This window comes from Melozone crissalis, unplaced genomic scaffold (genome assembly GCF_028551555.1).
Source record: "Melozone crissalis strain CALT ecotype California unplaced genomic scaffold, PUWL_Pcris_2 ptg000023l_1, whole genome shotgun sequence".
Classification (NCBI taxonomy): domain Eukaryota; kingdom Metazoa; phylum Chordata; class Aves; order Passeriformes; family Passerellidae; genus Melozone; species Melozone crissalis.
The window spans coordinates 17,844,871-17,868,945 of record NW_026535801.1 but is presented as its reverse complement, the minus strand read 5'-3'; the positions used below and the strand labels follow the sequence as shown (position 1 = coordinate 17,868,945).

General features: G+C 40.7%; 1 protein-coding gene across 1 annotated transcript in view; it reads left to right on the top strand.

The window, feature by feature from the left end:
• Window positions 1-9,689: 9,689 nt before the first annotated feature.
• The window catches only part of ITGA4 (integrin subunit alpha 4), a 34,694-nt gene continuing 20,308 nt past the window's right edge, over window positions 9,690-24,075 (top strand). The window contains exons 1-10 of the mRNA XM_054277597.1: window positions 9,690-9,885; window positions 9,971-10,092; window positions 16,031-16,137; window positions 16,228-16,357; window positions 17,637-17,704; window positions 18,361-18,490; window positions 21,895-21,980; window positions 22,309-22,368; window positions 22,462-22,599; window positions 23,255-23,366. Coding sequence (XP_054133572.1) covers window positions 9,701-9,885; window positions 9,971-10,092; window positions 16,031-16,137; window positions 16,228-16,357; window positions 17,637-17,704; window positions 18,361-18,490; window positions 21,895-21,980; window positions 22,309-22,368; window positions 22,462-22,599; window positions 23,255-23,366 — 1,138 coding nt within the window. The 5' untranslated portion in view covers window positions 9,690-9,700. The remainder of the gene's footprint in view (window positions 9,886-9,970; window positions 10,093-16,030; window positions 16,138-16,227; window positions 16,358-17,636; window positions 17,705-18,360; window positions 18,491-21,894; window positions 21,981-22,308; window positions 22,369-22,461; window positions 22,600-23,254; window positions 23,367-24,075) is intronic.

The window sequence follows — 24,075 nt, the reverse complement described above, 5'->3', positions numbered from 1 at the left end:
GACACTTAAATTCTGGTTTACTTTTCTTCAAACTGCCTTCTGTGATCTCAGTAAGCAGAATTTTTTTTTAGATCAGTAACACTCCTTTTTCAAAACAGATACTATGTCTTATTACCCCACAGGCATGTGGTGCAAACTGTATGCTCATTTATGGTCAGTTTTGTACATGAAATAATCCTGACTGTGAGAATAAAGAGAGAACTGTGATTCAGATATGTCACAAGAATGAAGAAGGCTAAGTTATTTTGGCTGTTTTCTTATGGGGTAGGTTAATACCAACATAACTTTTCATATAAAATTAAAAGTACTATCACATAGGATTTGTAATGATGTTTAAATATAGGTGTGGGGTTTTTATAAGTAATCTTTTTACTTGCTCTAAAATCATGACCATAAAAAGATAACTGTACTCTGCCTAAAAGAAGAAAACCTTTTGTTCTTAAAATTATGGTGCATTTTCATATCTCTAAGCATTATGTCATAAATACTGTGCTGTAGATTCTCCACTCACCTCATCTCAAACTGATGAAATTCCCACATAGAGGACAAAATCCTCAATTGTTTTGAAATTCTGTAACCCTATGTACAATCCCAGGAAGGATTGTCATAGGAAAGGGCTACCAGAGGTGAGATCACAAGATATAATACAGAGATTGTAACAGCTGTAAACCCCAGTGAGATATTTGTATAATCAAGAGCTGGAACTTTTGCTTATAACTCATATGAGAAACTTGACATCACTTTAAAGTCTGTAAAAATCAAAAATGTGTGGTTTCTTACTGTTTAGTTATGAGCTTGATTCTTCTGCAGGTACTAGATCTTAATGAAGTCTTTGTTTATCATGGCTCTCATGGAACACTGCACAAAAAAAAGGGTTTTTTTAACAAAAGCACTAAATCATGTTTCTTGTAAGAGAGTTAAATAGAGAATACAATTGTGATATGACATAAATTAACTTAAATATTCCTTGAAAATTGTCCTGAATAATGGTTATACCTCAAAATTTATAGTTCCAGTCTATTTACACTGAAAGCAGTATTTTGGAACTGGAAAAGGCCTGGAACTTTGTGTTGGGTAGACTTTGGCTGCCAGAGAGCCACTTAGCTTCTCTCTCACTGTCCTGCTCAGAGGACAAGAGCAGGAAGTATGATGAAAAAGCTTTGGGGTCAAGGTAAAGCCAGGGAAATCACTTACGAGTCACTGGCATCAGGAAAAGATTGATCAAGCTCTGGGAAAATAATTTCCGTCAGTTTTAATAGATTTGGAGCCAAATTAAAACACCACCTTCCCCAACACCAACACTTCTGTCACCCACTCAATTTCACTCTTTCATTCTGAGGTCCCCTGTATCCCCAGCCATGTCCAAGAGGAGCAGAGGGGATGGGGACTATGAGGTTACTATGAGTACATGACAGCCCCTTCCTTCCTCTCCCTCCTCCCCACATTTCCCCCCACCTCCAGTGTAGATCCTGTCCACAGGCAGCAGGCTCCTGTCCATGGGCTGAAGTTTCTCTCCATGGGTCTCAGTTCTTATCAGTGTAGCCTCCTCAGGGCCACAGTGGCTGTCATGAGAACCTGCTCCAGCATGGGTGCAATGCCTGTCACTTGCTGCAATGTGTGCTCTATGGAGCCATGGCTCCTGTCAGGGAACCAGCTCCAGCATGGGCAGTCCATGGCCACAGTTCTTGTCAGGAAAGCTCTGCACCAGTGAGAGCTCTCCAAGGCCACAGCTTCTTTCAGGAAAGCTTGCTACAGAATGGGCTCTCCACAGTCAGGAGCTCCTCCAGGCCATATCCACTGGACCAGGATGGGGTCCCAGAGAAGCCGCGGCCTGGGTGCCTTTAATGGCGTCTCGTCTTTACAGGCCTTAGGCGAGCCTCTGCTCTGGCACCTGTGGCACCTTTCCCCCTCCTGCCCTACCCCTGGTGCTTGCAGGGTTATCCCTCACTCTATTCCTGCCACACCTCACCACCTGAGCAGCGCTTTGTCCTTTGTCTGGGACAGTCAGAGGTGTCCGCAACATGGCTGCCTGGCGCAGCCCTCAGGAGCTCCTGAGGGAGCCGGTCGGAACCGGCCGGAACCAGCTGGAACCAGCCGGAACCGGCTGCGCGCAGTGCAGGGCGGCCGCCAGCCTCTCCTACAGCACACCTGCAGCCGCCCTGGTGCCCATGGCCCACCAGGGACACCCTAAATGACCTGCCAGCAATCCCTCAAGGCTCAAGACACACCACCTTCCCTGCCAGGCGTCCTGGATTCGGCCGGGCCTCTTTGGCCTCAGGACAAGATGGGGGAGAAGACAGGGAACATGTGGCGGACATGGCCAAGCAGCTGGGGGAAAACAAACACAGCTGGGAGCCAGCTCCCAGCCAGAGCTGGAAACTGGTACAGCTTCAGTCACTGAGGCCCTAGGAGCCCAGGAGCTCATGTATGAGCTGAACTTTCAGTTCACTAAAACTCTGAGCTGTGCTACAGCTGAGCACACACCTGCATGTTCCTCCAGGACATGAGTGATTGTCTCACTGGAGTTATTAAACAGCCAGTTTCACTGTGCTTTCCTCTCCTTTATAAATGTGTATGCAGGGAGAAACTGCTCTATGTGTCTGTACAGACCGCTCCTCAAAGACACAGACCAGCAAGTGTAGCTGGATGTAAAATACCATTTATGTGCAAGACACACATATGGCCTTTCCTTGACTTTTGGAAGTACAGTTTCATTAAAAGGGAAGAAAATTAGAGACCCTATTCCTTCCTTAGGAAATCACTGGCACCTCTGAATTGTATTATGTTGTTTTTATGGGAAGACTCCATTGCTGAAGTTTGTTAAGGTATCTTATTTATTGTGTTGCTGTAACACACAATTGCTTTGGGAGTGGTATATTTAGCCACAAAAACTGAATATTAATGTTTTTTTGAAGAAAAAATGCACTCAGAGTATTCTCTTCTCAGGCCAGATATACTGTGGTGCACCTGCTCAGGTATAATAAGCACTCACTGAAAAGGGAGAATAAAATTGTTCAGACCTGATCCCAATGTAACTAGAATTTGTAAATTTTTAGAGTAAATGAAAGGAAAAGTTCAATTCAAAATGCTATGAATTCTCAGGTCCATTTTGGAACAGAAGACATAGCCCATAGAATATGAGATAAAAATACAAATGTACATGGTTTATACATGTATATTGGGCAATAAGTCTATAGATTTTACAAGTGCACAAAAGGCCACATACGTTTCAAATACATCCAGGTACAATTAAAACAATTCAGAAATAAACTGAGAATTAGGATATGTCAAAATCAAACCTAAAAAGAAAATATTTAACCTACTACATGCAGTACTCTAAAACAGAACTCAGAGAAACTTTGTCAAGTAGAACAGCATCTCATTGGTTTATTTCATTACAAGTTTTCTAGCAACAACATGTAACATTGTTTATAGTGCCCATTATATAAACAGAGAAAAAAACCCAGCCAAACAAACAGGCAAATAGACACAGCCTACTTTGGCAAAATAAGAGGAACAACTAAAGTTACCTGTAAGTGGATGAACTCTTAGTAGTATATCCTCTAAGTAATTTGTTGTCTGCCAAATCTCAATACTACTACCTTTTCCTTTAATGTAAGTGTAACTTTAAAAAAAATCTCTTTCAAATCACATGACAATGATACAGATTTGGTCTTGTTTCTGCAAGCCAACAAAAATTATTAATGTTTAAATTGTCAGGGTCTAAACTTTTATTGGACCTGATAACTGTGAAATCACAGATACATAGCTGGCAAATGACTACTTATGAATGTAATGCCAGTACTAAGGGCATTTTAAGCTGAGATTTTAACAACTAGAGCTGTGATAGCTTACCAGAAAATTTTTGTTTTCCCTAATTTTTAAAGAGGTTAATAAATTCATGAAGACACAGTATGGGGAAGGGATGGGTTTTGGACTCACAGTAAGAGTATCCATGAAAGGCGTTCAAGAAAAATATTAATATACATACATAAGAAACATAACAATGTAGGAAAATCTTTTATTTTCATCTCTTCTGAAGAATTCCAAAAGTGTCACATTGTTCATATGGCTATACAAAATCACCCAGTTTTCACTGTCTTCTGCCATAATTCCTTCTTACCATATTGTAGTTCTGGATTTAGCTGTGGTTTGTCCTAGACTTTTCTCTGCAACTCTCTTGAACTCTCAGGCCTGGCTCCTTTTTTGAGATGCCTGCTTCCATTTTTACATAGATTAGGAGTTTGTGCAGCAATCATTTTGTGCATATCTAGGATCTCATGCTAGCATCAAAGAAATGACCAGTGGATGAGAAATATTTTTAATATACTCTCTCAGGAAGCAGAATCAGATATAATGATTACCATCCTTCATAAAGGTGACCTGGAGTCCATATTCAGAGGTATGATCTCATTGTGATGTTGTCTGATGAAGCACAGTATCACATCTTGAAAAATGTATGTTATAATATACTGAAGAAAAGACTGAAATTGGAATGGCATTTCCTCCAGATGTTTCCTTTCAACAGTTCTCTTCCAACAACTGTTTCAATTTTGGTTTCTGGTGGATTATTTTCAAGAATTAAGGAGGTCTTGTGAGGTATTTTTTCTATCTGAAATATTAGCTGTTGTCACTGCTGGAAGAACATGGTCCACACACATCCACCCTTTCTAATTTGGGGGCTGTTTTCATAGTGCTTAGTTTTTCTATGGAGCCAAAGGCTTTCAGCCTCAGCATCATTTGACTCAGTTTCTAAACTATTAATTGCCCAACTTGCACCAATCATTGACCATGCCTATTTTTTGTTAGAAATTATTTTACAAAACCCTTAAAAATAAATGAGAGAGACAACGAAGAACCTTACACTCCACTCAAACTATTCATTTAAGTTCTTTTATAGAAACCTTTGGAAAATAAAAACAATTAAGGCAGTCCTGCATAACATAACGCTGTGATTGTATTGACATGTGCACATACTTAAACACTGATGCAAATTGAAACTAACATTAATGGTAAGAGCCAAATTCATTCATACCTGAGTACAGAACTGATCCTTTTTGTCAGCAAAATTAATATCTACTTGTTTAAATAACCAAGCTTGTGCTTTTACCTTGTGCTTCAGTTTATTTTTCTTAGCAGATGCAACAGACCAATGTTTCACTTAAAATTGCTTTGCAGCTAAGAAATAAATCTAGGCAGTTTTTTCAGATTCTGTTCCATTCCCATTGCATCTGATCTCATCAGCAGACATGTGGAATCTATGAAAAAATAGAAATACGAAAAAATATAAACATCAAAAAAAAAGAAACACAATATCAATAAATGGTCAGATTTTTTTTTCTGTGCAGAGGTGAATGTGTTGAAACATTAATTAATTATGGAAAAATAATTATGAGAAAGCATTGATTTAAATAAATTATTAATTTAAAAAAAAACAAAATTACATTTTTTTATGTTGAAATTCTCTGAACATACATATTTCCTTTTTATCTCAAAAAGATTAGATCTAACTAAAATATTTGTTTAAAAAACTGATAATAATGAAAAAATGCTGCAACTGTGCTGAACCAGACTTTTACAAAGAAAGACAAAGAAATGGTGCATGAAAACACTCTTTGTTTGAATTTCAGATGGGAAAGTTTCAAAAGTTCAGCAATTCCTCTGGGATGGGAAAAGAAGTTACTGCCCAATTCTGCTCAGAACCGGTTATTTAGTTGTGTCTGGTCTTGCAACTCAAGAATCTTTGACAAAATTTTAAGAAATAAAAATCACACATATGCATGTAATGATTAATTTCCAGTTCTACTTATCTGTAAATCAAAATGCAGTTAATAGTTAGGCCGTTGTTAACTATAATTATCTTTTCTTTGCTTCTTCTAGTCAGGTTGCCATAGTCATTGCCTGTATGACATTATTATATGTTTAAATACTGGAAGGCTCTTTTGGCAGATCAGTCTATTTCAGCAGCACAATTTTTCAAGGGAAGAAAAAACTTCTTTAAAGAATTTCCTAAAAGGACATCATATGAGTGTAAATATATTATAAGCTGATTAAATTAAAAGATTGTTTCTCTTTAACTGATTCTAAATGAAATTCAGACCTCTAAAGAGAATATAAGCAAAATTATAAAATTAAGACCATTGCTAACATTTGTTTCTTTTTGGTGCCTCCAACATCTGTGCTTAATTATACTTGTCAGTGGACAATACAACCTCTTCATGAGAGCTCACATGTATCTTACAGCAGAGGGAAGATGAAGTTTCTTGAAGACAGCCTTAGAGGTAAGAGTGTATTTGCCTTCTATAATTTCTCAGATGACAGCATATGAATACTAGACTTTGTGGCCCACTGCCATTGTTGGGGGTGGTAGGGGAGAAATTTATATAAAAATAAGACATAGTTATGGTCTGACCAAAACCCTAGATTTTCCATGTTTCAGTAAATCAGAAAGGTTTAGAAACTTCAAATTTGAAAGAGGACTATTTAAGTACTTAGACAATTTAAAAATTAAACTTTCATGTCTTTCTAGTTAGGAACAAGAACTCAACCACTGATTTTTTTTTATTTCTAATTCAGAGTAGATTTGGAGACGCTCTTCCATAAGCAGCAGTAGGCTTACACGACACACAGGAGACTAGGGACAGCTGAAAGCAGCCATATCCATGAAGATTTTTAGCAGCACGTGCTTTCATGTATTTATAACACAGCAAAAACAATCATGTGATCAGTTTCCCAACAACAGCCCATACACAGGACTTAATTTAATACAAATGCCTTCCAACTTAGGGAATCAAAAATTATATGTTCCAAAGAAGAAAGCTGACAGACATTCAGAATCAGGATGTTCTTCCTTCAGTAATTTTCTTTCCCTTCTTCTCACTTAAGAAGGGAAAGAAACTGCTTCATTTTAAGTTAGATGTGTAGGTTTTAACTTTATAGACTTGCTACTTCTAGAAAGTTAAGGCTGTTACACGAGAAAGCTCCTAAAGCTGCAGCATCAGTTTAAACCATCCTATAAATGCAACCAGTATAACTGTCCAGCCACACAATATAAAAACTACAAATCAGATCTAGGTTTGGGGGATTTTGCTGAGTTATTTTTAACTCAGATCACTTCTCTGATGTGTTTCACTGCTCAGACACTGAACAATTTCAGTGTAACAGGGGCAGCAGTATGACTCAAGAACAAGCAGCAAGAGATGAGGACAGTCAGATGAAATGTACACATCTGCTGTAAAAAATGCTGCCAAACTGCAGACTAATATAATTAACAAATCATCCCACTGGCTCCTCTGAAATTGCCTTAGATGGTGAACCAAATTCAAGCACAAAAGCCAGTCACTGTGATATTTTGCTTCTAGTGTTATTAACCCACAGAGGACTGCGGGAGATGTGCTGTTGCGAATGAATAGCAGTAAGACATTTTGGGGAGAACTTTTTTTATTATTTCATGATAACTTAGATATAAACTGATACATAAATGATATTTGATTTGTAAATACAGGTACATGACTTCCAGTGTTGGTTCCACCTTTTCTGCAAATTCTCTTAATCCCTAATAAAACTCAAGTTCTCTCTCCATTACTCCATTGTCAGTTGCATTTATTCTGCTCTCTGCCTGGTACCTGAATGGTACTGAAACCTGAGAATATTTCTCAAAGTATGGATTTCTGATTCTCCAGTACTTTATATTCCACTGATTTCATTGATGCCTGGTGGATCATGATCACATCCATTCCAGCAGAGTCTAGGAGACAACACACACATTTCCTCCTGACAGGTGATGTAGAGGTCTCAATTTCATATAATAGCTGGTAAGCAGCTATGTACACACCAATAATTGAATCCCACAACTTTACAATCTACCTTTTCCTGTCAGCTAGGAACCCAGCCATCATCTCAACATGGTTCCTGCATCATGGTGGAACAACCATGTCACAATTTTTTGCCAACTAAACCACAATTTAGCATTTCAGTTTTGAATCATGTTTGTTTTGCTGCTTTGAAAATGAGGGTGAAAGCTTCTTGAGTAGTAGAAATGCAGATTCACAGCTGCTGTTGATTGTTTTAACTCCTTTGATGTCAGTAATTGGAAGGAAGATGAATAGCAGCTGAGAAGCTGTTTGACTCCTTTGCACGAAACAGCCACTGCTCCACATCAGTGTCATCCGGAGAAGCCCTCTGATGGCTCAAGAGATGAGGACTTAAAAAAAGATACACTGCTGACTGGCTGTCAGATCTTCCACTGTGCTGATCTCATTCCAGAAACTACACATCTGCATGTGGTCAGGATGACAAGATGTTTCACTCTGCATTGCCTCAGTTCCCTGCTCTGGTAGTTGCTCAGCAATTTGCAGAAGTGTGAAACTTTCCACATTTCCACTTACTTAATGGAAATGACAGGGGGGTATTTTTCCAAGAAACTTAAAATGCCATGTTCTAAACTTCCATTAGGGAAATCTCACTGTTATTTCTAATGTGTATAATATTCGATAGTTGCAATCATACTGGATTTTATTCCAGATGCAGTAAGTAATCTTTGTTAACTAAAATTTTAATTTACAAGTTCTTCCGTTCTTGTTTCTCAGATTCAAAATACCATTACACATAGGTCATCCATATACAGGGATTATTATAGCAACAGGGAAGCCCTGGTATTCAAACGACTTCAGTGAGGCAAGGTTTGCAGATAGAAGTAAAAGCCTTGATTTCAGGATGAACACAACTCAGTATGAGCTAAATCAAGAGCCAGCAACTGATTGCCGAAAACACACAGAAAAGCTCCTCACTAAGATCAAGGGAGCCCTTACAAGGTCTGCCAAATACCAGATCTCTTGCACAATGCTCATTTTCCTTTGTTCCTTTGCTGTCTGGAGGCATGGCTGCTAACTTTGTCAGCAACTGAAGAACTGAACAAGAATGTGAAAAAGTTACTCTAAAATGTAAAAAAAAAAAAAGCGACGGGCTGTTTTGACTACACCACACGTGAAAGGAAGGAGCCATCAGCAGTGAGCAGTCTTGCGCAACACGGGTAGGCCAGGCTCACTGTGCTCTGCTGCTGCGGCACTGGTTTCAGGAATGAAATACCCCCAGCGGGGGACAGCAGGCAAGACCCCTCAGCACAGCCATGGTGGGGAAGGCTTCAACACAGGGGTACTGGGATTCTTCCTAAATGTAACGGTAAAACTCAATCCTCTCCACACTTCCTTCCTCAGAACACAGTCCAGCGCTTGGGTGGAGCTGCCCCGCCCGCAGCTCGGCGGGAGATTTTGGGATAAGTTTCCAGGATCTCCTGCTCCTTTTGCCGGCCCGGCCGGCCAAGTGCGTCGAGGCGAAGCGAGGGGGACGCGGCCCTCTCTGCTTCGCCGGTGTCGGATGGTCGCGTCCCACGGGGCCGTGCACTGCCCGGGGACACGGGGGCCACGTCCCTTCCGCAGCGTCCCCGTGGGCGCGGACGGGGCGGGGAGAAACCCGACCCCCGCCGCCCGGGCAGGGAGAGGGGCTGCGGCCGCGCGGGTGGCGGCGGCGGCAGAGTGCCCGTGTGACTCCCCCATTCGCGGGGACACCCCCAGCAGGGCCGCGGGGAGGGTGACCCTGGGCGGGGCAGGGCGGGGCGCGGCGCGGCGCTGCCCTGCCCTCTCCTCTCGCCGAGCGGGGAGGCGGGAAGCCGGCGTCGGTGCGCTGCCGGTCGGCCGGAGCCATGCGGAGCTGCGGGAGGGTGCGGGGCGCTGCGGGCTGGGCCGCCCCGCTGCTCCTGCTGTGCCTGCGCCTGCCGACGGCGCGGCCCTACAACCTGGACACGCAGCACGCGCTGCTCTTCCGCGGGGGTAACGGGACCTTCTTCGGCTACTCGGTGCTCCTGCACCGCCACGGCCAGGAGCGATGGTGAGTCCCGGCCCGGCCGCCCCCGCGGGGGCCCGTCGCGCCTTGCCCTGGCCGCGGCTCCTCACGCTGCCGTCTCTGCCCGCAGGCTGGTGGCGGGCGCGCCCCGGGCCAGCTGGCCCGCCAACGAGTCGGTGGTGAACCCCGGGGCCATATTCCGGTGCCGGATCGGGGGCAGCTCCAGCGGAGAGTGCGAGCAGCTCCAGCTGGGTGAGTCGGCGGCGGGCCGTGGGCGGGGAGACCCCGGCGGGGCGGTGGCCGGGGACGGACGGACAGACGGACGGAGTGTGCCCGCCGCCCTGCGCGCACCGCGGCTCCGCTCCGCTGCCCTGCGGGGTGTGCTGGGCCCTTCCGCCGTAAACTGCAGAGTGCTGTGCCTCTCGGCAAAGGGCGAGATCAGCGCTAATGCCCGAGGACTGTAGCGGCGGCATCAAGAGGGATGACATGACCAAAACTTGATTTGGGGAAGTTAGGTGTGACAGATGTTCCCACAGCCGTTTCGCACCTTTCAGCCTCCGAGTCAGAAGCCCCGTGAGAGTTTCGGTGTGAGCCCGCTCTGCGGAGAGCTGCTGCAGCTCTCAGGGCAGTGGGTGAATGCAATAAGCTCAGGGATGGGAGGGTGGAAGTATGTGCCTAAATCATGTTTTCTCCTCCAAAGCCTTCTCTTCGTAGAAGCCACCCTAAAGTAACTCTGAGCCACAGCTGTCTTGCTGATGGGTTCCCCCTGCTTGCAGATTTATTGGAGTTTCAGGCGAACAAAGTTCTTTTTGACTGAATCGGTGTTTATGGGTCCTGCATTTAACTTGGCTTCTCTCTATCTCCACGGTCTCCATACTTAGCAGATGTAACTGGCTGAACTTACTCAACTTTCAAGCGTTTGATACTTGTTAAAAAGGGGAAGGCTCTGCGCTGGGCTGCCATGAACATGTGTGAATTGCTTTGGGCTCTCTTCCTGTCCATTTGCATACAGTGCTGTTGACGCTATTCATGTGCTATGGAGAGAATCTTCCCCAACTTGTACTGTGCCACCCTCCGACCCGGAGTATCCCATCCGTTATGAGCACACCACCCAGCGCGGGGAAGCGCGGGAAAAGGGCTATCAAAATATTTGAAAGCAATGGCACACCATGAACTGGTGGCTGTCAGGGCGGAGCTCTGTTTGGTGACAGCATTCTGTAACCAAAAAAATACTAAAACAATTATTTCTCTACATGTCTGTGTATAAAACTTAGAACTGACAGGTTCTAGCCTTCTGTCAGTTTGTTTTTAGTCTTTTTTTGCTACAAATCAATATAAGAGTTTCAATTTGTAACTGGGCTACAAAAACCTAAGGTACTTCAGTGGTGTTTTACGTGTAGTCCTATAAGAAAAAGACAAGCAGTTGCTGCTAGAAAGAATGGAAATTAAATTTATACCAGCCCAGGTAGTATTTTGGGGTTTTGTCGAGTAGTTTCATTCCAATACTATATCTATTAAAAAGTTATACATAACAAAGAACTTTTTTTTTTCTGACTGCCTGATGGTTAGGAGGCTTGCAAAAAATCTAGGAGGTCAACTAAAGTAGTGACTTTATAACATATGCTAAGAGTCAATAAATCCCTGTTCCTAGATTGGTGGTAAAAATAGTCCTTTACTGTGTGAGGGAAGAAAAGGAAGACTTGAAAATTTCGGGTTCTTTGAAAACTACAAGCATCTGCAATGCCTCTCAGTTTGCTCATTTAGCCAATGGAGAAACAAAATCTCCAAAGAAATAATATGATGGGTTTTTCTTCAATAGCTTAAGGGATTCTAAGTGAAATGAGACAACAGATATATGAAAAAGTTTATGCAGTTCCAAAGGCTCAGCTTAACATGGCCTGTATTCCCAGAATTGAGGGCTGCAGGTTATGCAACATACTTTTTAAAACAGTTATGTAGTTATGTCACATTTTTTCAAACTAGGTTTTCATTACTGCAAAGATGACATCTTTGCATCACTAAGGTTTGTCTGTAGTATTTCTGAAGTTAAATAGAAGCTGAAAAGAAGTGCTGTATTGTAAAACAGGTCATGGAGGTCAATGAAGAAGCCAAAGGCAGCTGTGCAACATGTGAATGAAGTGGCATAGTATCTGAGGTCAGAGAAATGTGCAGGGAAACTTGCAATTACAAAGCTGAACTCAATTATCTTTGTCTAACTCATTCGAGTTTGGGTTCTGATCTCATAGAATAGGGAATTTCCTTAGAAAAATGTGTGGCAATATATTGCGCTGCTGAACAGGCACAGTAAGAAATAAATGTTTCTGTCTTGCTCTTAAATAGTTGAACTTGCATTTTGTTCTGGTCAAACCGTCTTTGAGGTGGTAAGTTTCTAATTATAAGTCATAAAAAAGTAGAGGTGATAACAGGCAATAGAAATGGCTTTCCAAATGTTGGGCTTCTGTAATAAATGGATGTAAAAGAAATGTACTTGGAGACATAAATATGTTAAAATACTTTGTCACTCCTTTTTGCTAAAGTAGCCTTGAAACTGCCATAACTAATTAATGAAGGATTCATGAACGATTAGGAAGCCTCTGATCACACAAAACTGCTGTTGTATTTTTATGTGTCACAAGTCCCTATCTGCTTTCTCAGAAGCAAAAGGTCTGCTGGGAGCAGTCTTATGCTGCAGTCATCACAGTATCTGGGATAACTTATCCAGACATACTTTGAAGAATTTTAATGTTCTTCAAGATGTTGCAGGTCCTGGGCTGGTTTAAGAGCTGAAAAGAGCAATGAGATACACTAGTAAGGCTTCCTTTTCCTAGCCCCTCATTGACACTTTTAAATCTCTCTCTGATTGATGAATAGAAGAGTTTTTAGTCTCTTTTTGAGTTCTAGTACTTCTGTTTATGGTGTCAAGTGTTCTAGACTGCAGATTTATTTGTATTTGGAGTATTTTTAAATAATGGCTTATGTTAGATGCGGAGGCTTGTAATCAAACTTCAAGTTTGTTGGTTACGAAACTTCAAGTACAAAATACAGTACTTCAGGTTGAAGCACTGTGTCCATCTTCTAGTCTTGAGTTTCAAATCCTTGCCCACGTCATCTTGGGGTAGTCACAGATTATTGCAGAGGAATTTACACAAAGTTTTCTATACGTTTTGACCTATTGAATTTTGGACATATAAAATGTTAGAGAAATTCTTCAATAGCACCAATGTCAGATTTGAAATAGTGATTTACTGGCTTAAGTATATAGGAAATAATTTGTGCAATTTGCCGTCCAGTCTAAAGAAAAAATTAGTTTTAGCTACAAATGAATGCAGTAAATTCACTGCATACTGTTTAATGTAAGGCCAGAAAGCTCTGCCTGCAGTTTCAGTCTTGCTCCCTTCCTTTAAGTCTCTGCTACAATTAACCTGTGAACAAATTGCCCTCTAGCTCCCCCAGCTGAATCATTACAATGGAAAAGTGAACAGTTAATGGTTTTCCCCAAAGTCAGAGCTGTGTGTGTTCAACTTTGATTTCAGTAAGTTTGAGTTTTGGTATTGTGTTTTTTTTATGTTGCTTGCAGTGCTCGTACCTTGCAAGTGACCTCTTTCAAATAGCCATACTATTCCAAGGAACATGGGATCTTCTGGACCTAGGTCTGTTACAGAAGGATGGAAATGGGTATCATTTAAAATGTTTTGGGTTGAAGTCATTTGAGGGACATAGGAGGGATAAACCCCATCAGATCTATGAAAACAGAAAGTAGTTCCTGTGTGAGTAAAACTAGACTCTGAGGCCCTGACACCTAGGAGCAGGATATCAGGAGGCTTATTGCCTTTGCAGCAGACTTCATCATTTTCATCAGTTAGCAATGAACCAGAGGAGTTATGGAAGGATAAAGTGGGTGATGAGAGGCTGTTGGGCATGGAAAATACTGGAGCAAGTTATATAAAACTGGTTTCTCAGATGACATTGCAAACATCTGTATTATGATCCTTGAGGCCAAAACCAGAAGTGGCTTTTTAAGTTCTGACCATATTTGTGTGCAGTTGCATTGTTTCTGTGGATCTGTTCAGAGGGGATTGCAGCAGAAGTGTATCTTCCAGCTGTGTAATGTACACAGGCATGGGCAATTACTTATTTCTCAGTGACTTTATGACAGCACGTGCTCCTTTTCCCTGAGGCAACCAAGCTGCCATGTCCTCTTGAGCTTATGCAGTGCTGCTCTGTTGCTTGTGCAGAATGCTGCATTTTCTCATTTGATAAAGCTTTTATAATGTCATACCCTGAGCAGGGACTCATCAGGCTGTCTGGGATGTCAAGTTCTTGCTTCTCTCTCCCACAAATGTTTGTAATTTCAAGGTGGTTGAATACTTGCCAGTCAGAGAAAGATAGGAAACATAAGGCAGCATTTCAGTAGAGGGCCAAAATAATCCTGAATCAACATATACTGGAGCAAAGGAAAAGGGGAATGAAATCCATTGAGTGTCAAAGAATGGTGGTGCTTTTTCTTGTTACAAACCTCTGAAAGAGGCACAGGAAGGAAGCACTGAGACAGGCTGAACTTACTCATCTCTCACATCATCATTGTCTGGTTTTATTTGATTTAGTGATAAAAAGTCTCAGTCTCTTGGGGTCTAAATTTATTGCCCTGGCCTTCTCTACTTCTCCCATTTCCTGTAAGTCCACATAAAAGCAAGTCCCAGGTAAGTCATTGTTAGAAGAGGATGGAACTCATTGCTAGAAGGGAATTACCAGAAGTGCCTTGTGCAGTTTAAAGGAGGGCTAATTCTTACACATGGGAGTGTAATGGAATTTTCTTTTCTGAGGATATTTCAATCAGATAAATCTGCTTTTTAATTCATGTAAACCATGGAAATGTCTCCCTTAGGTAGTGAGAAGTTTTCCATTGCATAATTCAGTTCCAAAACTAAATTCCACACTTGTTTCTGAAAAGCAGTGTATATTCAGTACATGGAAGTGTCATCTCTGACATTAGCCAATAGGATAATCTATGTATTCATTTAAACTCTCTAATGCATTGGACAGTAATAAATGCCAGTTCTGCTCTCAACACAGGTGTTTTGTTTGGTGGGTTAATTTTTGCAGGCTTTTTGGTGGGGCGAGGGGTGAGAAGGCGTGGGGTGTGATTTATGGGGCTTTTTTCTGTGCAAACAATATCCCATCAGCATTAGTACTCTGTGGTCTGTACTGACATCCTCTTCTGGGTAACTAAACTAACACTTAAATCTCAAACATTTTGGGTTCACCTGTAGTTGTATTCAATCTGAGAAAGTTTTAAAAATTATGCAGAAGAGTTTGTTCAAATGACCTAATGTGTTTCCTTATTTTATAAGAACTTATTTTCATAAACTATCATGCTGATGCATGGAAAATACCCATTCAACAATTTGATTAATGCTTATTCATACAAACATCTTAAAAATTAAAAACTTCCTTTATATAACTTAGAATAAATGTGTAGCTTCTCCTTACTCTGGGGTTCGCTACTGCTTTCCAGAGGAAAGCAGATGTTTGCTAACTTGGCAATACTGTGGCCTTTTGAGCTGTGGGGCAGAGTTAGAAGACATTTCAGTGTGTTTTCTCAAGGTTTTAAAAAATAACCCTACTCAAGAACTAACACTAAGAGCTGCTAGTGAATAATTGCAACAGTGAAAGAAGCATGCAGGATGTGCAGAGGTAATGATGTGCCATCCCCAACAGAGGTGGCAGTTATACAACCTTTATTTGATAGCCATTTGCAGTAGAGATTGTTTTAAGGTCTGCTACCAGTAGACACACAGTTGGAGGGATGTTTGCTTTAGGCTAGAGTTTAGGTGGCACTCACAGGTATTACTTGTGTTTCTTACAAACATTTATGCTGAAGAGCACTTACAGGGACAGCCCTTCACCAGAATTGAGTGTAATGTCATTTTCTATCTGAGTAATGATGGGGAAGCCCATCCTCACTGCCAGCCTATCACATTCAGAGCCAGGATGTTCCCTTTGGCTACCCACAATCATAACTTTGCTCAAGAAGAAAGTAAAAAGTCTGTGTGACCTGTGTGAGACTGAGGTCAGAGCCACCATATCCAAATTGCAGCACTGTCCCCCAGAGTTCTTGGATTCTCCTGTTACACACCACATTGTTCTTCACCTTGTCCCTCTGTTCAGAGCCCTGGTCTTTGTCTCCTAGGCCATCCCAGTGGCGACTACTGTGGGAAGACGTGTGTGGAAGAGCGGGATAATCAGTGGCTGGGTGTCAGCTTGTCGAGGCAACCACAGGAGGACGGATCTATCCTTGTATGTATTAACCACTGGGCCTGTTTGTCACACTGCAGCCAGCTTTCTTGGGCTTCCATGTCAAGTGCCATGTTTGTTTTATATCCATAGGCTTGTGGACATAGATGGAAAAATGTGTTTTACGTCAAAAATGAGCACAAACTGCCACAGGGCATTTGTTTTGCCATCCCTCCTGATTTTCGAACTGACGTGAGCAAAAGAATATGCCCGTGCCATATAGGTAAGCAAAAGGCTTGAGTCCTTTTGTAGGGAAGGGTGAGATACACAATTGAATGGTGCAGAGTTTGTGAAAAGCCCGTGTTGTTCTGAGTAGGTGTTCTGCAGCCAAAGGCTTGGAGGCTGAGTGCTGATGATATGAACCCAGTTTGTGATGTAAAGATGTTTATCACTTCAAAGAAAACCTGCTTTCAAAAGGCAAAAAAAAAAATTGGAACAGGGCATCAGAGTAGTTTTTCCCCAGACTGCATTGCTGAAGGATGTGTGCTTTTCAAAACCAGGCCAGTAGAGGACATCCTTCCTTCCTTTACTCTTGTCATTGCTCTGGAGAGTCTCACAGCAGAGCGGCAGAAATACCTGCAAGTGATTGTACCACCTGCTCCTTAGCCTTTGATGCAAAGGTGCTGCAGTGCCTCTCACAGTGCATGTCCTTGTCCCTTACTTGTCTTCTGCCAAGGCTGCTGCTGTGGCATGAGACCTTCAGGGGTTCTTTCTTGGAGAACTTCAGGAGCAGAATAAGAGGCAGCACCAGAATCTACCAAATGATTCCATCCATGCTTTCCCATTGTTATCTATCATCCACCCAGGAGAACAATCACGTGCCCTGTGCCTTGCCAATGCAAGGATCAGCTGACAAAGTGATCTTCCTGTGCAGACGGAGTAGTGCCATCAAATGTCCCACTACTGGCTTTGGAGACTCTTACAAGGGGTAGTGAAATCATGTGTTTTTTATCTTTGGAGACTTTAAGTGTACAAATCTGTGTATGGAATGAAGGAAACCCTGATGGCAGGCAGTCAGCAAAGAATTGCAGGAAAGCAGAGCTGGGACAGTGTTGGATTGCTAGGATGAAAGCAGGATGTCTGAGACTGCCATAACCCAAACCCCTCATGGCACCAGTGGAGCACAGGGCAAGTTCAATCAAGCCTGTCAGAGTATGCCTGAAGTACAGAGTGGAAGAGTATCCAGACGTGGTGCTCAAACTATTTGTCTGTTTCATTCATGGAACAATTTTGAAAGTATAGCCTTTAAAGTCAGTATTTCAAAGGCAGGTGTGATCAAGTGATACGCAGTGTTTTAAGTTTGTTACAATAGTATATTGCACCTAAAGGCTATCTAGTAGAAACCAGTTGTTTTAGTTTTATTGCAGAACTGAAAACCAACTTTTTGGGGAGGTGTTTGTTTGTTTTTTCATAAGTTTTCTGAACTTCTGTTGAAAGCCTGGTGACAAAACTCTGGAAGTACTTGCTTCTCATCCTTTTGAATATTTCTTGCCCATTCGCAGATCATGCACGAAAGTATGGAGAAAACCACGGGTCATGTCAGGCTGGAATATCTAGTTTTTACATTGAGGTGTGTATTAAAGATACCAGAAGTCTCTCTGTTTATATACTTACTTTTATGTATAATGTCTAAAAAGGGATATGTAAATGCAAACATCTATGCTGTATTTTATTGTGGGAGGGAAAAATCACTTTTTAATTTATTTTTAATTAAATCTTGCTATGACTTGCATGGTAATTCCCAAGTAAGGCTTGCTTTCGTTTTTAATCCCAAGAATACTTTTACACCTTACTAAAACCAAAGTTATTTTTCGTCTGGAAAAAGGGCATGGATATAGCAGAGGATGAAATTTTATTTTTATCTTTAATATGTTTGATGTAACATTTATAATGCTTGCCTTCTTGATTTGCAGAGTAATACTCTCTATTATTTAATCTTCATTCCATCCTAAGATTGTAATTCCTAAAAAGCTCATTTGAGAAGAGAATATCCTGAATTGCTGTATTTTGTTGTTACAGTTTAAAGCTTTTAAAAATGGTATTTTTACAAAGTCTGGAAAATATTATCTGTAATTTAGTAGTAAACCCCAGTGCTGAGCCAGATGCATCTCCAGTAGCATTTCATAGAATTCACAGGAGATCTAAACAAGAGCATTTTACTGGTTTTGCTTATTTTCATGAATATTTCAGTGTGAATAACATGGCTTTGTTTTGCTTTTCTTTTAGGACTTAATTATAATGGGAGCCCCTGGATCATTCTATTGGACTGGTTCTGTGTTTGTATTCAACAGAACTACAAATACAATCCACTCTTACACAGATTCCAGTAACCAAGTGAAATTTGGCAGTTATCTAGGTACTTAAAGGATTTAACACTTTACTAAAATATAAGCTAAATAGCTGGTCCTGGGGGGAGTGCACAATGTTTTTGAGTGTTTTCACTATTAACCCCAGAAGCAACAGTTCTACAGATGATTTCTAATTTTGTGAAGTATTACTCATTTTTAAGGCTTCCTCTCTGTTCTTTTTATGAGGAAACTTCTCAAACAGTGGATTTCTATTCTTACCATCTCTCCACTGACTTTTAACCATTTCTTGATTTAGGAGGTAGGAATGCTTCTGATTAGCAATGGTTTTCATTTTACTCAAGTCTGCAATGCTGCCACGAGCTTTCACAGAAAAAGAGAGGGTTTCACATTTAACAGAAATATGAAAAAAATTTTTACAGTGAAAGCTGCAGGGAAGTCTTAATTGTATTTTCAAGAAGGGGAACTATGCTGTGACCTTTAGAAACAAACTTTCCTCCAATGTTGTTTTGTTTGTTTTTTTTTTTCTTTTTTATTCCAAACATATTTTAGTCTGGATATGTGAGAAGGCAACCCTCATTTATGAATGTCTGTAACCAAGGCCATGAAGTTCTACTCGCATGCCTATATCCAAGTAACCAGCTGAATTTAGTGCTACAGTTTGGAAAGGTTTATGCCAAAAAAACAGCAGCAGCTTCAGAGTTCTCACTGCACTGAGAAAAGCTCATCTGTCCTTCCTGAATTCCTAAGCAAGAAAATTTTTGCTTGTGACCATTGGGTTTTGCATTTTCCCATTCGAAGTTCTGGTTCACGTGGATAAATATTTCCTGTTTCTGATTCCACTCCTCTGACAATAGGAAGTTGGCATATGTTATGAAATAGCTATTGTGAAACACAGTGAAACTAAGACTTCAGAATTCAGTTCTGGGCCTGCAAAGGCCACAGGGACTCTGTGGGAAAGTCAAGCAGAAGAGAGACTGACTGGTGAAGGGGGATCAGACACGCAGATGCCTAGGGTCAGCCAGTAGAACTTCTAACCTTTCACAGGACAAAAGAAGAGCTTCAGAGAGTGGAAAGCTCCAGTTTTCCAGTAGTAATCAGCAGGAAAAGTACTGCACCTGCCTAGGGAAATAAATTCTTTCCACATTTCTGCTTCTGAAAGTATAAGAATGAGAATTTCTGAATGAGTCAAATCATTGACAGCCAGAAGCCAGATCCAGGCAAATGGGTAAAAACCTGTATAAGGACTGTGTTGAAGAGAGGTTAGGGAAGGCCTTTCCACACAAATGTGATCTCTCTTAGTTGCCTTGGCCATCCAGGACCTGAAGTCAGCTGGAGTTTGCTTCACTCTAGTGATCTGGTGCATGTTGGCTCAGCAGAGCCATATGTCTTCTGAACTTGCCCTTCTACAGGAAGGTGAAGAAGAGCGCCATTAATTCATCTGTATGTCTGTACAGTAACAGCTGTGATAAACCTGTAATTTTGCAGTTTCATGCTACTTTAACCTCTGCTCCTTTCCCTCATATTGGAGTTGAAGCCCCATAGTGTGGTTGAAAAGGTTTAAAGGTACCTTCCTTCCCTCCCTCAGCATCTGTGCCATCTTTATAATTATTGAAGACAAAAATCTGTTCAGGGTTAATTCTGTTACCAAATTATTTTTTTAGAAATCTGAGTTTGTTGCTCCCTTAAGTAATGAATGAAATTACCCCTACCAAGTGGTGGAAGTATATTGTGACCAGAGTGTAATTCAAGCATGTAAGGAGATAGCATTATCTACTTACTCTATTCTTGCACTCATAGGGACGAAGACATTGGCATCTTTAACAGTTTAATGAGAAACATAAATAAAGAATAATAATTAAGAACCTAGAGACTACAGGAAGTGCAGTAGTATTGTAGCATTTTCCATAAGCTGGAAGAAACAAGGGTGTTCGTGTACCAGACAACTGAAAGAAGGAAGGAAATTAGATATTTGTAATACATAACACTAGGTAATATTTTCTTGGCTACTTGAGAATCTCTTGGAGAGGGGTAGCTGACTTCTATAAAAGGAATTTTCAAAGTTATTCAGCCTTTCAATTCAGCTGGCCCTGATGAAAAAGTAACCTTAGGCACTTAAACTGCCGTAAAGAAATCATAAAGTAGAAGACAGTTCCTTTGAGAAATCTGAGAAGGGCAAGTAACATTTCAGAAAACTGAAAAACTCTAGTCATGGTAAAAAGGAGAAAACTATGGCGTTGGAAATAAAATTTAATTTCTCTATGCCTTTAAAGGGTCAGTTATGTGATTTCCCCTTCCCCTGCCAAACATTTTAATACCATTAAAGAAAAATGAGAACTATGTAATTACTGTAATTCTTGTGTATGTTTGGCTTTTTTTTTAAGTCCTTAAGAATAAGTAATGTTTGCACTTTGGCAAAACAAAAATAACTAGAAAGTAAATGTCAGAGGAGGTAAATTAAGGTTCATCCTTAATTTTTTGTTGAGTAAATAAAAGCTAAATGTTGATCTTCAAATGATAAATTGCTCTGTTCATCTCTTTTAGATTAAAATATGAAAAGAAAAAGGTGGCTTAATGAGAACTTGAATTCTAGGCAGTTATGTTGACTGGCAAAAGATTCAAAGCTTGTTCTCATCTATCTAAGAAGATTTTTCCATTTCCTCTGCATTCTGGGAACATCAGCAGTCATTCAGTAAATGCAAGAGTAGTGGAATATGTTATCTGTCCTGTGTTCTGAGTTGTGATGTACTGTGGAAAGAGTAAGGATGCCTTGTGCAGCTACAGGTTAAGGTGTTAGCCTTTATTTTGCAGTTCTGTGTCTGGATGTCTGCACCAAAACATGGTCCTGTTTATAATCTCTCTCCACATACAGAAATGCTTTGTTATGTAGATTTATTTACTAAATCTGATGTAATGGTTTCTTACTGCATAATAAGGCTTTTGCAGTTTGTTCCTGACATTTTCATGTGTGTGTCCATGGTGCTCTATGAGTGTATGTGCACATAGAAGTAGCACTACATTTAATTTTTCTTAAATCCAGTTATAATAGTCAGAGTAACAATTGAATCTATTATTTCCACATTCCAGTGCATCTACTTGGATAATTTTTATTTGTATTAATAGTGTGGACTTACTGAACAATTACAGAATATGCATTAACAGAAGGTGTTTGCAATTTATTTTATTGTCTTTTGAAGTATGGCAGATAATTGAGTTCTTGGGAAGAAATGAGTGTTTCTGACACTTTTTCCTGCTTGATGGAACTTACTGTCTGTAGTGACCTTTTACTTATACTTCAAAAACTTTCTATTCTGTTTTCATTGCTGACTTGCATGAGGTCTGAATGTCAGACTCATGATAATTTATGGTGTTGACAACTTTTATAAGGCATGCTCCTATTCTTTCTTTGTTACATAGCATTCCCAGTATTGAATAGTGCATTTCTGATTTGCAGGATATTCTGTTGGAGCTGGACATTTTCTGACACCATCCAGTATAGAAGTAATTGGAGGGGCTCCCCAACAGGAGCAGATTGGTAAAGTAAGGAATTGTCTATAATATTGACTTAATGACTATAACCCCAAAAATACTATGATCTTCCAATATAGATTAATATATTAAAGACAAGTATCAGATGTGACTTTTCATGGGGGAAAAGTTGAGTAAGGAATTAGGGTAGGCAATCTGCATAACATTGATGTGAACTATGGTGTTGAAGAAAGATGCAAGTAGGAAACAGGAGGTAGCTGTAATTTGTGGTACTGATCATTGCTGTGCTGATTTTCTAGCACATGCTGTAGAGAAAGCACTGGGAAGTGTTCCAGATTACAGTTTGCTGAATTCTGCTTGTGTTTTCTTTTCCTTTTAGGCATATATCTTTAGCAAGGAGAGGCAACTAAATGTTCTCTTTGAACTAAAGGGCAAAAAGGTAAATCTGTCCTATTGCTTTTCTGCACCTCATAACTTCTAGCGCATCTTCATCAAAATGCAAAAATAATAATGATTTCTTGTCTGCACACAGCTTGGTTCTTACTTTGGAGCTGCAGTTTGTGCTGTGGACCTGAATTCAGATGGCTACTCAGACTTACTGGTTGGTGCTCCAATGGAAAGTACCATCCGAGAAGAGGGAAGAGTTTATGTCTATATTAATTCAGGTTCTGTAAGTATTTTCTCTTAAAAACACACGGCAACACAGCCATTCTGGTTTAACAGGCTAAGAGGAAGAGTTTTCCTCTCTTCTTATTCCATATTTCCTGATATGGAAAAAGCAGCATTAGGGCTGTGATGACTGCCCCAGCAGGAGTGCACAGCACACCCCCAAAGGCTGCAGTGTCAGCTGTAGCGCAGTTACTCCCACCAGTGCTGGAGCTGCACATAGACTGGGTTCGTTTCCTAGGAGCTGTAGGTGGTGACAGCCTGCCCCTGCAGCCCCTTTCCAAGCTCTCCTCCACTGCTGTGCTTCCCACTGAACTGCCAGCTGAAGAAAACTTACCAGGCCCTTCAGAAACAAACAAGGACTGAAACATTTGCATGCAGTTACTGGTACCAGTCAGGAAACAGACTGGTACTCCTGTTTTGCAATTGACATGACTGGACAGATCATGCATTAGAATGGGCTTCTTTTAATTCTTTCTAAGGTTCAGAAGTGGAAGTGTAGTCACTTTACTATTCTTACACTAAATACCATAAAATGTATCTGAAAATGCTTGCTTCTACATCAATAAGTTTGATGGGGTTATATATTGGTATCCAAGGCAGTTTTAACATTTTGAGTAATATTCCATTCATGTGCCATTGACTCTGTTTTCCTTCAGGAAGCAAAGATGGTAGAGCTGAACATAGAGCTCAGTGGGAGTGACTCATATGCAGCAAGGTTTGGAGAGTCCATAGCCAATCTAGGAGACATAGACAATGATGGTTTTGAAGGTAAGAATACAAAGAAAACCTGTTGAGTTTCATTCTCTGTGATCAGTGGAATGCCATGATAAACAGGAGGATTATGGAAGTCTGAGAATTCTTTTGGTTTGGGATTTGACTTTTCTTTTCTGACTGGAAATACAGCTGCTTCACAGTCATTGATGTTTAATACCAAGGCACCAGGTTTTGTCTAATAAAGAGCATGAGCATAAAGTGATAGCATAATCTGTAGCTTTTGTAACTCAAATGGAATCACTAATCATGTTTTAAATATCTGAGATGAAGGTTGGGGAACAATTTGGCAATTTTGTAACAATCATAAACAAAAATGGAGTCAAAATCTGCTTCTTTGTCCCCACTAAGTACTAAATACATGGGGATATTGAAAGCACCTTCATGTTGGGAGACTGCTATAACAAAAAGGCTGGAAGCGAAATATAAAGAGAAATTGGGTAATATAAAGCATTTTTCTGTAATAATTAAAAAGCAGAGCAGAGCCAACTCCTTCAATGATCTAAACCATCATTATCAGCCCTGTAAAGATAATGGTGTGGGTGGTGGTGTAGAATCCGACCTCAAGAATGTGTGTGTAATTTTGACAGGCACAACTTGACTGTCCCATTTTCATCTCACTAGTAGAGAGATGTATAATGTGCTTTATGTGGTTTAGTCACCACAGTATGGACTCAGTCAATGTGGATTCAATGAGAGAATTGCT